Consider the following 13502-nt stretch of genomic DNA (forward strand, 5'->3'; position numbering starts at 1 on the left):
GGCCAATACTTAACTTAGGAAGAGCCCACCAGGTCAGGGAAACGAATGGCTTGTCAAATCAGATCTGGCCCGCGGGATTCAAAAGGCTGCTACAGGTCGGTGGCTAGGTGTCTCTACCGGATAGCGATCGCTGGATTCAAACTTACAGTTGCCGGTTGCTGTTCTTGTGAAGGTCTCGAGCAGGCGAAGAGGAGAGAGAGAGAGATCTGAACTTGGACCCTCACTTTTATAGGGCCCAGGGGCTTCCCGCCTCCCGGGGCGGCCCTTGACCCTGAGTCCCAAGTGATTGGATCTGTCCCCAATCTCTGGGGTCGATGTGTCCAATGGTGAGGCGATTCCTCGATCGGGGGGTGGTCGCTCACCTGTCTTTGTTTCGGCCACTGCAGGCGCCGACAGGTCTGGCCCGGTATTCAATTGCTAATATGTTGCAATTGTTCCCGGGGATAGCCGATTTAACTGTGGATGTCTGAATAGATGGGCTGCAAACAGTCCTGAATGCAACTGCAAATACCTGGGTTGATGGGCTGTTGATAGCCCTGAGTATCGATCTGGGCTAACTTCCCAGAGCCGAAAATGCAATACTGTCTGCAGCTGCCTGCTTGTGTCTTCTTAGCTGCTTTTCCCAGCAGTCTTTCGGGTTAGCCATTTTAAACTGGGTTTTGGCCAGATTAATCGGAACGCAGCCATTTTACGTGGCTACAATTTCCACCCAAATTGATTCAACCTTGTCCTCCATAGCACCAATATCATCCCTTACTATTGTCCGGATGCCATCCTTAAACAACAAAGCTACACCACCGCCCTTACCGTCCATTTTATCCTTTCGTATAGTCTGATACCCTTGGATATTTAACTCCCAGTCGTGACCATCTTTTAACCATGTTTCAGTAATGGCCACTAAATCATAGTCATTCACGATGATTTGCGCCATCAACTCATTTACCTTATTTCGTATACTACGAGCATTCAGGTAAAGTACACTTATGCTGTTTTTTATGTCTTTGTTATGAATCCTAACACCTTGATCAGTAACTTTTCGCAATTTATTTTTCCTCTTACCCTTTCTCCTAATTTTCCTTGTCTTTGAACCCATATCTCTACATAATAACCTGTCACGTAACCTGCTGCCTTGATCTCCATTAACCATTATACTGTCCCTCGCTTTACATTTCCCTTCTCCCCCCCCCCCCCCCCCAACTTGCTAGTTTAAAGTCCTTGTGACCAACCTATTTATCCTATTCGCTAGAACACTGGTCCCAGAATGGTTCAGGTGAAGACCGTCCCAACGGTACAGGTCCCTCCTGCCCCAATACTGATGCCAATGCCCCATGAAATGGAATCCCTCTTTCCCGCACCACTCCTTTAGCCACGTGTTAACTTCCCTAATTTTCTCAACCCTATGCCAATTGGCACGTGGCTCGGGTAGTAATCCAGAGATTATAACCCTGGAGGACCTGTTCTTTAATTTAGTCCCTAGTGTTTGATAATCCCCAAACAGGTCCTCTTTCCTAGTCTTACCTATGTTGTTAGTCCCAACGTGGACCACAACAACTGGATCCTCCCCCTCCCTCTCCAAAATCCTTTCAAGCAGATCAGAGATGTCCCTCACCCTGGCACCGGGCAGGCAACATACCATGCGGTACTCTCGATCTGGCTTACAAAGGATGCCATCAATCCCCCTAATTCTAGAATCCCCAACAACTACCACTTGTCTTTTTGCTCCCCCCTCTTGAATGGCTTAAGTGGGGTGCAGTGGTCAGTCAACGCATGCTCCCTACAGCCCTCTTCCTCATCCACACAGGGAGCAAGTACCTCATACCTGTTGGACAAGGTCAAGGGCTGAGGCTCCTCAACTCCTAAACTCAGGATCCCCCTACCTGCCTCCCTTGCAGTCACACCACTCTGTCCCTGACCACTGTCCGAATTAACAGTACTTATTCTACCGGGTGTGACTGCCTCCTGAAACAAAGCGTCCAGGTAATGTTCCCCCTCCCTGATGTGCCGCAGTGTGTGCAGCTCGGTCTCCAGCTCATCAATTCTGATCCGAAGTTCCTCGAGCAGCCAACACTTGCTGCAGATGTGGTCACTGACGGTCTCAATGGGATCCACCAGTTCCATCATCATACAGCAACAGCACATCACCTGTCCAGCCATATTCAACCAGGTAATTAATTTAAACATTTTTTTTTTATATAACCTCAAGGATACACCCGAACACCAACAAAAACACAGCCCTCTCTCGCCACTCACCCGAACTCAGTCACTCACCTAAACTCAGATGCACTCTGTTCCAATCAGCACTCCGTGTCTAAAGGCACTCCTGCCACACCTTTTGTGCACTCACCTCTCCCGGCTCTCTCCTCCCGCGCTTTTTAAATCTCCCGGCATGACAACCATTTCCGCCCTGGGGAAAAGTCTCTGGCTATCCATGCTTCTCATTACCTTGTACACCTCTATCAAGTCACCTCTCTTCCTTTTTCGCTCAGGTGAGAAAAGCCCTAGCTCCCCCAACAATTCTTCATAAGACATGCCCTCCAGTCCAGGCAGCATCCTGGTAAATCTCCTCTGCACCCCCTCCAAAGCATCCACATCCTTCCTATAATGAGTCGACCAGAACTGGACACACTATTCCAAGTGTGCTCTAACCAGGATTTTACCTGGTTTCAAGAATCTGGAAGAGCTGGAAGGTAAGCTGAGTTTTTGATTTTTAACTTACTTTTTCAGAGCAGGAAACTGGAAGTCGGCCGTGGGGAATCCTAGGAAGGTTTGTATTTTCTTTAAAAAGGCACTTACCTCTGAGGTTTCGGCCTCATTCTTCCAGCGGAGCGGGCAGAGAGGGGAGCGATTTTTGGAGGGGAAAACTGGAAGGTAAGCTGAGTTTTTGATTTTTAACTTAATTTTTCGGAGCAGGAAACCGGAAGTTGGTTGTGGGGAGACCTGGGAAGGTTGGATTACCCAATAAATTTGAACGGTGAGGAAACCAGAGACACTGCGTGTGTAGTGTGTCCCACCCTCCCTCCTCCTCCAACCTAAAAAAAAAGACTCTGTGCTGTGAGCAGGTAAGCTATTGACTTTTCTTTTTTTTCTTTTTTACTGGGAGACTAAGTAGAGGTGATGGCAGCTAGGGCAGTGGAATGTTCCTCCTGCAGAATGTTCGAGGTAAGGGAGACCACCGATGTCCTTGCTGACTTCACCTGCGGGAAGTGCAGCCATCTCCAGCTCCTCACAGACCGTGTTAGGGAACTGGCGCTGGAGCTGGATGAACTGAGGATCATTCGGGAAGCTATGGGGATGATAGATAGAAGCTACAGGGACGTAGTTACACCTGAGAACAAAGGTAGCTGGGTAACAGTTAGAGGTGGGAAGAGGAGAAAGCAGTCAGTGCAGAGATTCTCTGTGGTTGTTCCTCTCAACAATAAGTATACCGCTTTGGATGCTGTTGGGGGGATTACCTAGCTGGGGTAGGCTGCAGTGACCGGGTCTCTGGCACGAGGTCCGGCTCTGGGGCTCAGAAGGGCAGGGGGAGATTAGGAGAGCACTAGTTATAGGGGACTCAATAGTTAGAGGTACAGACAGGCGGTTCTGTGGGCACGGGTGAGACTCTCGGATAGTTTGTTGCCTCCCGGGTGCCAGGGTCCATGACGTCTCGGATTGTGTCTTCAGGATCCATAAGGGGGAGGGGGAGCAGCCAGAAGTCGTGGTGCACATTGGTACCAACGACGTAGGTAGGAAAAGGGGTGTGGATGTAATAAACAAGTTTAGGGAGTTAGGCTGGAAGTTAAAAGCCAGGACAGACAGAGTTGTCACCTCTGGTTTGTTGCCGGTGCCACGTGATAGCGAGGCGAGGAATAGGGAGAGAGTGCAGTTGAACACGTGGCTGCAGGAATGGTGTAGGAGGGAGGGCTTCAGGTATTTGGATAATTGGAGCGCATTCTGGGGAAGGTGGGGCCTATACAAGCAGGATGGGTTGCATCTGAACCAGAGGGGCACCAATATCCTGGGAGGGAGGTTTTCTAGTACTTTTCGGGAGGGTTTAAACTAATTTGGCAGGGGAATGGGAACCGGATTTGTAGTCCAACACCTAAGGTAGCCGATGTTCAGGACACCAAAGCGTGTAGTGAGGCAGTGGGGAAGGTAACACTGACAAAGGAGAGTACTTGCAGGCACGGAGATGGGTTGAAGTGTGTATACTTCAACGCAAGAAGCATCAGGAATAAGGTGGATGAACTTAAGTCATGGATCGGTACTTGGGACTACGATGTGGTGGCCATCACGGAAACTTGGATAGAAGAGGGGCAGAAATGTTTGTTGGAGGTTCCTGGTTATAGATGTTTCAATAAGATTAGGGAGGGTGGTAAAAGAGGTGGGGGGGGGGGGGTAGCATTGTTAATTAGAGATAGTATGATAGCTGCAGAAAGGCAGTTCGAGGAGGATCTGCCTACTGAGGTAGTATGGGTTGAAGTCAGAAATAGGAAAGGAGCAGTCACCTTGTTGGGTGTTTTCTATAGGCCCCCCAATAGCAGCAGAGATGTGGAGGAACAGATTGGGAAACAGATTTTGGAAAGATGCAGAAGTCCCAGAGTAGTAGTCATGGGTGACTTTGACTTCCCAAATATTGAGTGGAAACGCTTTAGATAAAATAGTTTGGATGGGGTGGTGTTTGAACAGTGTGTCCAGGAAGCTTTTCTCACACAGTATGTAGATTGTCCGACCAGAGGGGAGGCCATATTGGATTTGGTACTTGGTAATGATCGGGGCAAGTGATACATTTGTTAGTGGGGGAGCATTTTGGAGATAGTGACCACAATTCTGTGACTTTCACTTTAGTAATGGAGAGGGATAGGTGCGTGCAACAGGGCAAGGTTTACAATTGGGGGAAGGGTAAATACGATGCTGTCAGACAAGAACTGAAGTGCATCAGTTGGGAACATAGGCTGTCAGGGAAGGACACAATTGAAATGTGGACCTTGCTCAGGGAACAGATGCTACGTGTCCTTGATATGTATGTCCCTGTCAGGCAGGGAAGAGATGGTCGAGTGAGGGAATCATGGTTGACAAGAGAGGTTGAATGTCTTGTAAAGATGAAGAAGGATACTTATGTAAGGCTGAGGAAACAAGGTTCATACAGGGTGCTGGAGGGATACAAGATAGCCAGGAGGGAACTGAGGAAAGGGATTAGGAGAGCTCAGAGAGGGCATGAACAATCTTTGGCCGGTAGGATCAAGGAAAACCCCAAGGCTTTTTACACATGTGGGAGAAATATGAGAATGACTAGAGCGAGGGTAGGTCCAATCAAGGACAGTAGCGGGAGATTGTGTATTGAGTCTGAAGAGATAGGAGAGGTCTTGAAAGAGTACTTTTCTTCAGTATTTTTGAATGAGAGGGGCCATATTGTTGGAGAGGACAGTGTGAAACAGACTGGTAAGCTCGAGGAGATACTTGTTAGGAAGGAAGATGTGTTGGGCATTTTGAAAAACTTGAGGATAGACATTTAATCACCTGCTAATGGTCGCATTCCAAGCATTGTTGTCGCGCGTCCTGAAGGCCGCCTTGGAGAACGCTTACCCGGAGATCAGAGGCTGAATGCCCTTGACTGCTGAAGTATTCCCCGACTGGAAGGGAACATTCCTGCCTGGTGATTGTCGCGCGATGTCCGTTCATTCGTTGTCGCAGCGTCTGCATGGTCTCGCCAATGTACCAAGCATTCAGCCTCCGATCTCCGGGTAAGCGTTCTCCAAGGCGGCCTTCAGGACGCGCGACAACGCAGAATCGCCGAGCAGAAACTTATAGCCAAGTTCCGCACACGTGAGTGCGGCCTCAACCGGGACCTGGGATTCATGTCGCATTACATTCATCCCCCACCATCTGGCCTGCGAAATCCTACCAACTGTCCTGGTTTGACACAATTCACACCTCTTTAACCTGGGGTAATCCCATCTCTGGATCTGTAAAGATTTAATCACCTGCTAATGGTCGCATTCCAAACATTATTTGGCATCTTTGAATTTGTCTATATATATATTTCTGGAACATACCTCTTCATTCACCTGAGGAAGGAGCAGCTCTCCGAAAGCTAGTGACATCGAAACAAACCTGTTGGACTTTAACCTGGTGTTGTAAGACTTCGTACTGTGCTCACCCCAGTCCAACGCCGGCATCTCCACATCATATCTTTAATCAAACTATGTTTTTCTAAATAATCAGAAATCCTATCTCTCAGAATTCTTTCCAGTATTTTGCTCACCACAGACGTAAGACTGACTGATCTGTAATTCCCAGGGATTTCCCTATTTCTTTTCTTGATCAGGGGAACAACATTCGCCTCCCTCCAATCACTCCAGTGGAGAGTGAGGATGCAAAGATCGTCGCCAACGGCGCAGTAATTTCCTCCCTTGCTTCCCGTAGCAACCTTGTGTATATCCCGTCTGGCCCAAGGGACTTATCTTTCCTGATGCTGTTAAAAATTTCCAGCACATCCTCCTCAATATCAACCTATTTGAGGCTATTAACCTGTTTCACGCTGTTCTCACGAGCAACAAGGTTCCTCTCGCTCGTGAATACTGAAGCAAAATATTAATTTAAGGCCTCCCTTACGTCCTCCGACTCTAGGCACAAGTTTCCTCCACTATCTCTGATCGGCCCGACTTGCACTCTGATAATCCTCTTATTTCTCACATAAGTGTAGAACGCCTTGGGTTTTCCCTAATCCTTCCTGCCAGGTTAAAGTCCAACAGGTTTGTTTCGATGTCACTAGCTTTCGGAGCGCTGCTCCTTCCTCAGGTGAATCCGGTGAAGGAGCAGCGCTCCGAAAGCTAGTGACATCAAAACAAACCTGTTGGACTTTAACCTGGTGTTGTAAGACGTCTTACTGTGCTCACCCCAGTCCAACGCCGGCATCTCCACATCTTCCTACCAGGGCTTTCTCATGCCCCCTTCTAGCTCTCCTGAGTCCATTTTTGAGTTCCTTCCTGGCTACCTTGTAACCCTCTAGAGACGTGCCAGATCCTTGCTTCCTCAACCTTACATAAGCTTCCTTCTTCCTCTTGACTCAAAGCTCCCCTTCTCTTGTCATCCAAGGCTCCTTCACCTTACCATTGTGTCCTTGTCTCAGTGGGACAAAACTATCCAGCATTCGCAGCAAGTGCTCCTTAAACAACCCCCACATTACTGTTGTGCATTTCCCTGAGAACATCTGTTCACAATTTAAGCTCCCCAGCTCCTATCTAATAGCAGTATAATTTCCCCTCCCCCAATTAAAGACCTTCTCATTCTGTCTGTTCATACTCTTCATGACTATGGTAAAGGTCAAGGAGTTGTGGTCACTGTCACCAAAATGCTCTCCCACCGAGACATCTGACACCTGGCCTGGTTTGTTGCCAAGCACCAAATCCAATGTGGCTTCCCCCCCTAGTTAGCCTATCTTCATATTGAGTCAGGAATCCTTCCTGGACACACCCGATAGAATCTGCTCCATCTAAACCATTTGCACTCAGGAGGTTCCAGTCAATATTAGGGAAGTTGAAGTCACCCATGACAACATTTATGTTTCTTCTGCACCTTTCCAAGATCTGCCGTCCAATCTGTTTCTCCACCTCTCTGCTGCTATTGGGGGGGTCGATAGAAAACTCCCAATAAAGTGACGGCTCCTTTCTTGTTTCTGACTTTCACCCATGCTGACTCAGTAGACAAACCCTCCTCGACTACCTCCTTTTCTGCAGCTGTGATGCATTCTCGAATTAACGGTGCTACTTCCCCTCTTTTACCTCCCTCCCTATCTGTCCCTGGTCAAAGTGGCGAAGTAATTCTGATGTGTCGTAGTGTCCGCAGTTCAACCTCCAGCTCAATGACTCTGAGCCGAAGCTCCTCAAGCCACAGACGCTGACTGCGGACTTGCTTGCCCTGGATTAGACTGGCATCCAGAAACTCCCACTTATCACTTAAATTTATCACAAATTACAATATATTTTAAATCTTAGAAATTAAATAGACCTTGACCAGTAGTCAGAAACTCCCAAACAGCTTTATCCTTTCCCTATGGTAGAGCAAGAACCAATTCCTACTGGGGAAAAACAAAGCAAAGGAGTACCTTCCTCACCAAATTCCCTCAGATCACCAAATTCCCCACTCCATTGAGGTCGCACTCCAGTGCTGGTCGCACAAGAATGTCTGAATTTTTATGTTCTGAACAAAGGGACTAGCTGAGCCCAGGGACAGAATAAAACCAGTTTAAGCTAGTTTCCTTAATGAACTATTTCAGCTGCTACCAGTGGATAGCTTCTGTCTCGCTGCTTAAACCCCTGGATGGGACTTGGAATTTAAACAGTACTTGCAGTTACACAGTACCTGCAGTTAAATGTTAAACACAAGCAATATTAGATTTTTTTGAAATATATTTAAGTTTCCCTCTGCTCACCATAAACTCTCATACTCCATGGCTCCATTACACTCCAATATTGTCCTCCATTTCACTAGGTGAAAGTTGTAACGCGGTGTATTGAGTTCCATTGCTGTGGTCTCTGCTGTACTGATTTATCACAGTTGGTGTCAATTTTAGGATGTTCATCCTAACCTTGTTCCCCCGAGGCTGGAGGAGAGTAATACGTCATTTTTCCTCACCTTATTGCTGCCTGGAGAACAAATTGTCAGGGTTTAACTATCCTTTAGTACATGGAATTATTAATGTTGAGGCTGTAGAGATCTTTTTGTTTTGAGTCTGATCAGATATGAACGCGAATACTTTCTTATAAGCTGGGAACAAATCAACAATAGTTTGGTGCTATATTCTCATGAGTGGATATGTCTCCACCCTTGTACCACCCTTGCCTGAGAATATGCGGTAAGTGAAGGTCCGTAATGAAAGGAAAATCATTTACTTAGGGTTGCTTATTACCTTTGTTGGATAAAAGGAATGAAGCTTTACATTTAAACTCTGCTTTACCCAGTCATAATCATATGACCTCCACCTATCGCTGGCCCTCTCTATCCAGTCCCACTGCTTCACTATTCCCCCGCCCCCGAGTATAAATATGACCTTTTTCCAGTTCCTTCCAGCTTTAACAAAAAGTCATCCAGACTCAAACGTTAGCTCCATTCTCTCTCCCCAGATTCCGTCAGACCTGCTGAGATTGTCCAGTATTTTCTGTTTCTGTTTCCGATTCCAGCATACACAATAATTTGCTTTTACCTTATGTAATGTGTAGTGATAGTTTGAAATTTGGTGTTCTTGCGTTTGTCCTATAGGTGTAAGACAAAAAGCTACTTCAACATGTCTCTCTATTCAGCAATATCTCTTGATATCCTAATTCCCCAATTGCACTAATTGACCCAAAATGCATAGATTGCCTTCATCTTTTTGTGTGTGATGCAATGTAATTGGATCTTTAGCTTCTGTTTCGAGTAATATCACCTGTCTTTTATCTCTAGTGATCCAGAACCCCAGATACTGGACTACCAGACTCAACAGTACAAGCTCTTTCCATTGCTGGTGACTGCCTATACTTTCCGATTTATAGGAAACTTCATGAGGGAGATGTACCATCGCATCACTGGGGACATGAACGATGGAGACTACAGCCAGTTACCTGAGGTATGGGGTGTGCTGTGTGAGGCTATGCTGCATTATCCTAATTGATGTGCCCTGTTTTTGTCTTTTGACTGACCAGTCGGATCTGGAGCCTACAGTGGTTAAGCTTCGTCAGAACATCCTCTGAAGTCCCATGATCTAGTTGGAGACATCTTCTGAGCAGAATTGGAGAATACACAATGTTAGAGAGAAGAGCAAGTCACTGTTGATGTCCTCATTGAGATTTCCCCCAATCTCTTTGCACTTGCAATTTCTCCTCTCTTCTGGAGGCCACAGTTCATTGGTTGCAGACTGCCTTTTCATACCTTTCCTCATTCTGACTGTTTTTTGAGTGAGTCTAGATGATGAGACTATTTAAGATGAGATACATTGTGGCCCAACATGGCTTCTTTGTTTAATTTCTCACTCTTCCCAAATTGTTGAGCTTGGCCATGTGTCTCAGTGCTATGTTCACTAAATTGACAATTTATCCACTGATTTAAACATTTGCTCTCTGGCGCTCCATAGCTGCTGTGTCCTACCTACAGGATGGATACTGCAGTCAAGACATCTTCAACAGCATCTCCCAGCGGGCCCATAATCCTTCCCATACTCTCCAGTGGATCCATAAGACCATAAGACATAGGAGCAGAATTAGGCCACTCAGCCCATTAAGTCTGCTCCGCCATTCAATCATGGCTGATATTTTCTCATCCCCATTCTCCTGCCTTCTCCCCATAATCCTCTTATTAATCATGAACCTATCTATCTCTGACACTCAGTGAATTGGCCGCCACAGCCTTCTGCGGCAAAGAGTTCCACAGATTCACTACCCTCTGGCTGAAGAAATTCCTCCTCCTCATCTCTGTTTTAAAGGATCGTCCCTTTAGTCTGAGATGGTGTCCTCTGGTTCTAGTTTTTCCAACAAGTGGAAACATCCTCTCCACGTCCACTCTATCCAGGCCTCGCAATATCTTGTAAGTTTCAATAAGATCCTGTCTCATCCTTCTAAACTCCGAGTACAGACCCAGAGTCCTCAAACGTTCCTCATATGACAAGTTCTTCATTCCAGGGATCATTCTTGTGAACCTCCTCTGGACCCTTTCCAAGGCCAACACATCCTTCCTTAGATACGGGGCCCAAAACTGCTCACAATACTCAAAATGGGGTCTGACCAGAGCCTTATAAATCCTCAGAAGTACATCCCTGGTCTTGTATTCTAGCCCTCTTGACATGAATGCTAACATTGCATTTGCCTTCTTAACTGCCGACTGAACCTGCACATTAACCTTAAGAGAATCGTGAACAAGGACTCCCAAGTCCCTTTGTGCTTCTGATTTCCAAAGCATTTCCCCATTTAGAAAATAGTCTATGCCTAAATTCCTCCTTCCAAAGTGCATAACCTCACACTTTTCCACATTGTATTTCATTTGCCACTTCATTGCCCACTCTCCTAGCTTGTCCAAGACCTTCTGCAGCCCCCTTGCTTCCTCAATACTACCTGTCCCTCTACAGATCTTTGTATCATCTGCAAACTTAGCAACAGTGCCTTCAGTACCTTCTTCCAGATCATCAATGTATATTATGAAAAGTTGTGGTCCCAGCACAGACCTCTGAGGCACACCACTAGTCACCGGCTGCCATCCTGAAAAAGACCTCTTCATCCCCACTCTCTGCCTTCTGCCAGTCAGCCAATCCTCTATCCATGCCAGGATCTTACTCTTAACACCGTGGGCTTTTAACTCATTTAACAGTCACCTATGCGCCACCTTGTCAAAGACCTTCTGGAAATCTAAATAAATCACGTCCACTGGTTCTCCTTTGTCTAACTTCCTTGTTATCTCCTCAAAGAACTCTTAACAGTTTGTCAGATACGACCTCCCTTTGACAAAGCTGTGCTGACTCAGTCCTATTTTACCATGCACTTCCAAGTACTTTGCGATCTCATCTTTAATAACAGACTCTCAAATCATATCAATGGCCAAAGTCAGGCTAACCGGCCTATAATTTCCCATCTTCTGCCTCCCTCCCTTCTAAACAGTGATGTTACATTAGCCACCTTCCAGTCCTCTGGGACCCTTCTGCCTCCAGTGATTCCTGAAAGATCATCACTAATGCCTCCACAATTTCCTCAGCTATCTCTTTTAGGACTCTGGGGTGTAGTCCATCTGGTCCAGGTGATCTATCCACCTTCAGACGTTTCAGTTTCCCCAGAACCTTCTCCTTAGTAATGGTCACTGCACTCACCTCTGCCCCATGGTTCTCCTGGAGCTCTGGCATCCCACTGGTGTCTTCCACCATGAAGACTGATGCAAAGTAACTATTCAGTTCGTCTGCCATTTCTTTGTTTACTATTATTACTTTTCCAGCCACAATTTTCAGTGGTCCAATGTCTATTTTTGCCTCTCTCTTACCTTTTATATATTGAAAAAATCTCTTCCTATCTTCCTTTATATTACTAGCTAACTTGCACTCATACTTCATCTTCTCCCCCCTTATTGCTTTTTTAGTTGTCCTCTGCTCGCTTTCAAAGGCTTCCCAATCCCCTGGTTTCCCACTAATCCTCGCCACTTTGTATGCTTTTTCTTTAGCCTTTATGCTGTCCTGGACATCCCTCGATGCCTTGTCCTCCCCTTAGCATGTTTCCTCCTCGGGATTAATTTCCGTTGTGCCTCCCTAATAACCCCCCAAAAGCTCCTGCCATTGCTGTTCCACTGTCTTCTCTGCTAGGCTCCTTTTCCAATCATCTCTGGCCAGCTCCTCCCTCATGTCCTTGTAGTTACTCCTATTTAATTGTAATACCATTACATCTGATTGCAGCTTCTCCCTCTCAAACTGCAGGGTAAATTCTATCATATTATGGTCACTGCTCCCTAAGGGTTCCTTCACCTTACGTTCCCTAATCAAATCTGCATCATTACACATCACCAAATCCAGAATTGCCTGTTCCCTAGTAGGCTCTGTCACAAGCTACTCCAAAAAACCATCTCTTAGACATTCCACAAATTCCATTTCTTGGGATCTATTACCAACTTGATTTTTCCAGTCCACCTGCATATTGAAGTCCCCCATTATTATTCTAATATTGCCTTTTTTTATATGCCTTTTCTAACTCCTGATTTATTTTCTGCCCCACATCCTGACTACTGCTTGGGGGCCTGTACATAACTCCCATCAGGGTCTTTTTACCTTTGTGATTCCTCAACTCTACCCACAGAGATTCTATGCCTTCTGATCCTATATCGCTCCTTTCTATCGATTTAACTTCATTCCTTACTAACAATGCAAGCCGCCCCCTTTGCCCATCTGCCTGTCCTTTCGATAGGACATATATCCTTGGATATTTAGGTCCCAGCCCTGATCCCCTTGCAGCCACGTCTCTGTGATGCCCACAACATCGTATTGGCCAATTTCAATGTGTGCAACAAGCTCATTTACCTTGTTCCGTATACTGCGCGCATTTAGGTACAACACCCTCAATCCTGCATTGACCACCTCCCTTTTCACACTCTCCTCAGTCACTGTACCCTGTACTGTGGCCCTTTTTGATTTTTGACTATGCCTTCTCTGCCTTACACTTTCCTCCTTACTGCTTTTTGTTTCTGGCCCCGTTTTACTTCCCTCCGACTTCCTGCACGGTTCCCATTCCCCTGCCACATTAGTTTAAACCCTCCCTAACAACACTGACAAACGCACCCCCAGGACATCGGTTCCAGTCCTGCCCAGGTGGAGACCGTCTGGTTTGTACTGATCCCACCTCCCCCAGAACCGGTTCCAATGCCCCAGGAATTTGAATCCCTCCCTCTTGCACCGTCTCGCAAGCCACACATTCATCCTATCTATCCTGACATTCCTACTCTAGACTAGCTCATGGCACTGGTAGCAATCCTGAGATTACTACCTTTGAGGTCCTACTTTTTAGTTTAATTCCTAACTCCCT

The 13502-nt window shown here is 46.4% G+C and overlaps 1 protein-coding gene across 3 annotated transcripts in view; it reads left to right on the forward strand.

Moving 5' to 3' along the window:
- The window catches only part of acox1 (acyl-CoA oxidase 1, palmitoyl), a 153263-nt gene that overhangs the window by 102801 nt on the left and 36960 nt on the right, over window positions 1-13502 (forward strand). For all 3 annotated transcript variants that reach the window (XM_072482999.1, XM_072482998.1, XM_072483000.1), the window contains one exon: window positions 9424-9586. In XM_072482999.1, the coding sequence (XP_072339100.1) occupies window positions 9424-9586 (163 nt within the window). The remainder of the gene's footprint in view (window positions 1-9423; window positions 9587-13502) is intronic.

The sequence above is a fragment of the Scyliorhinus torazame genome, chromosome 18, assembly GCF_047496885.1.
Source record: "Scyliorhinus torazame isolate Kashiwa2021f chromosome 18, sScyTor2.1, whole genome shotgun sequence".
Classification (NCBI taxonomy): domain Eukaryota; kingdom Metazoa; phylum Chordata; class Chondrichthyes; order Carcharhiniformes; family Scyliorhinidae; genus Scyliorhinus; species Scyliorhinus torazame.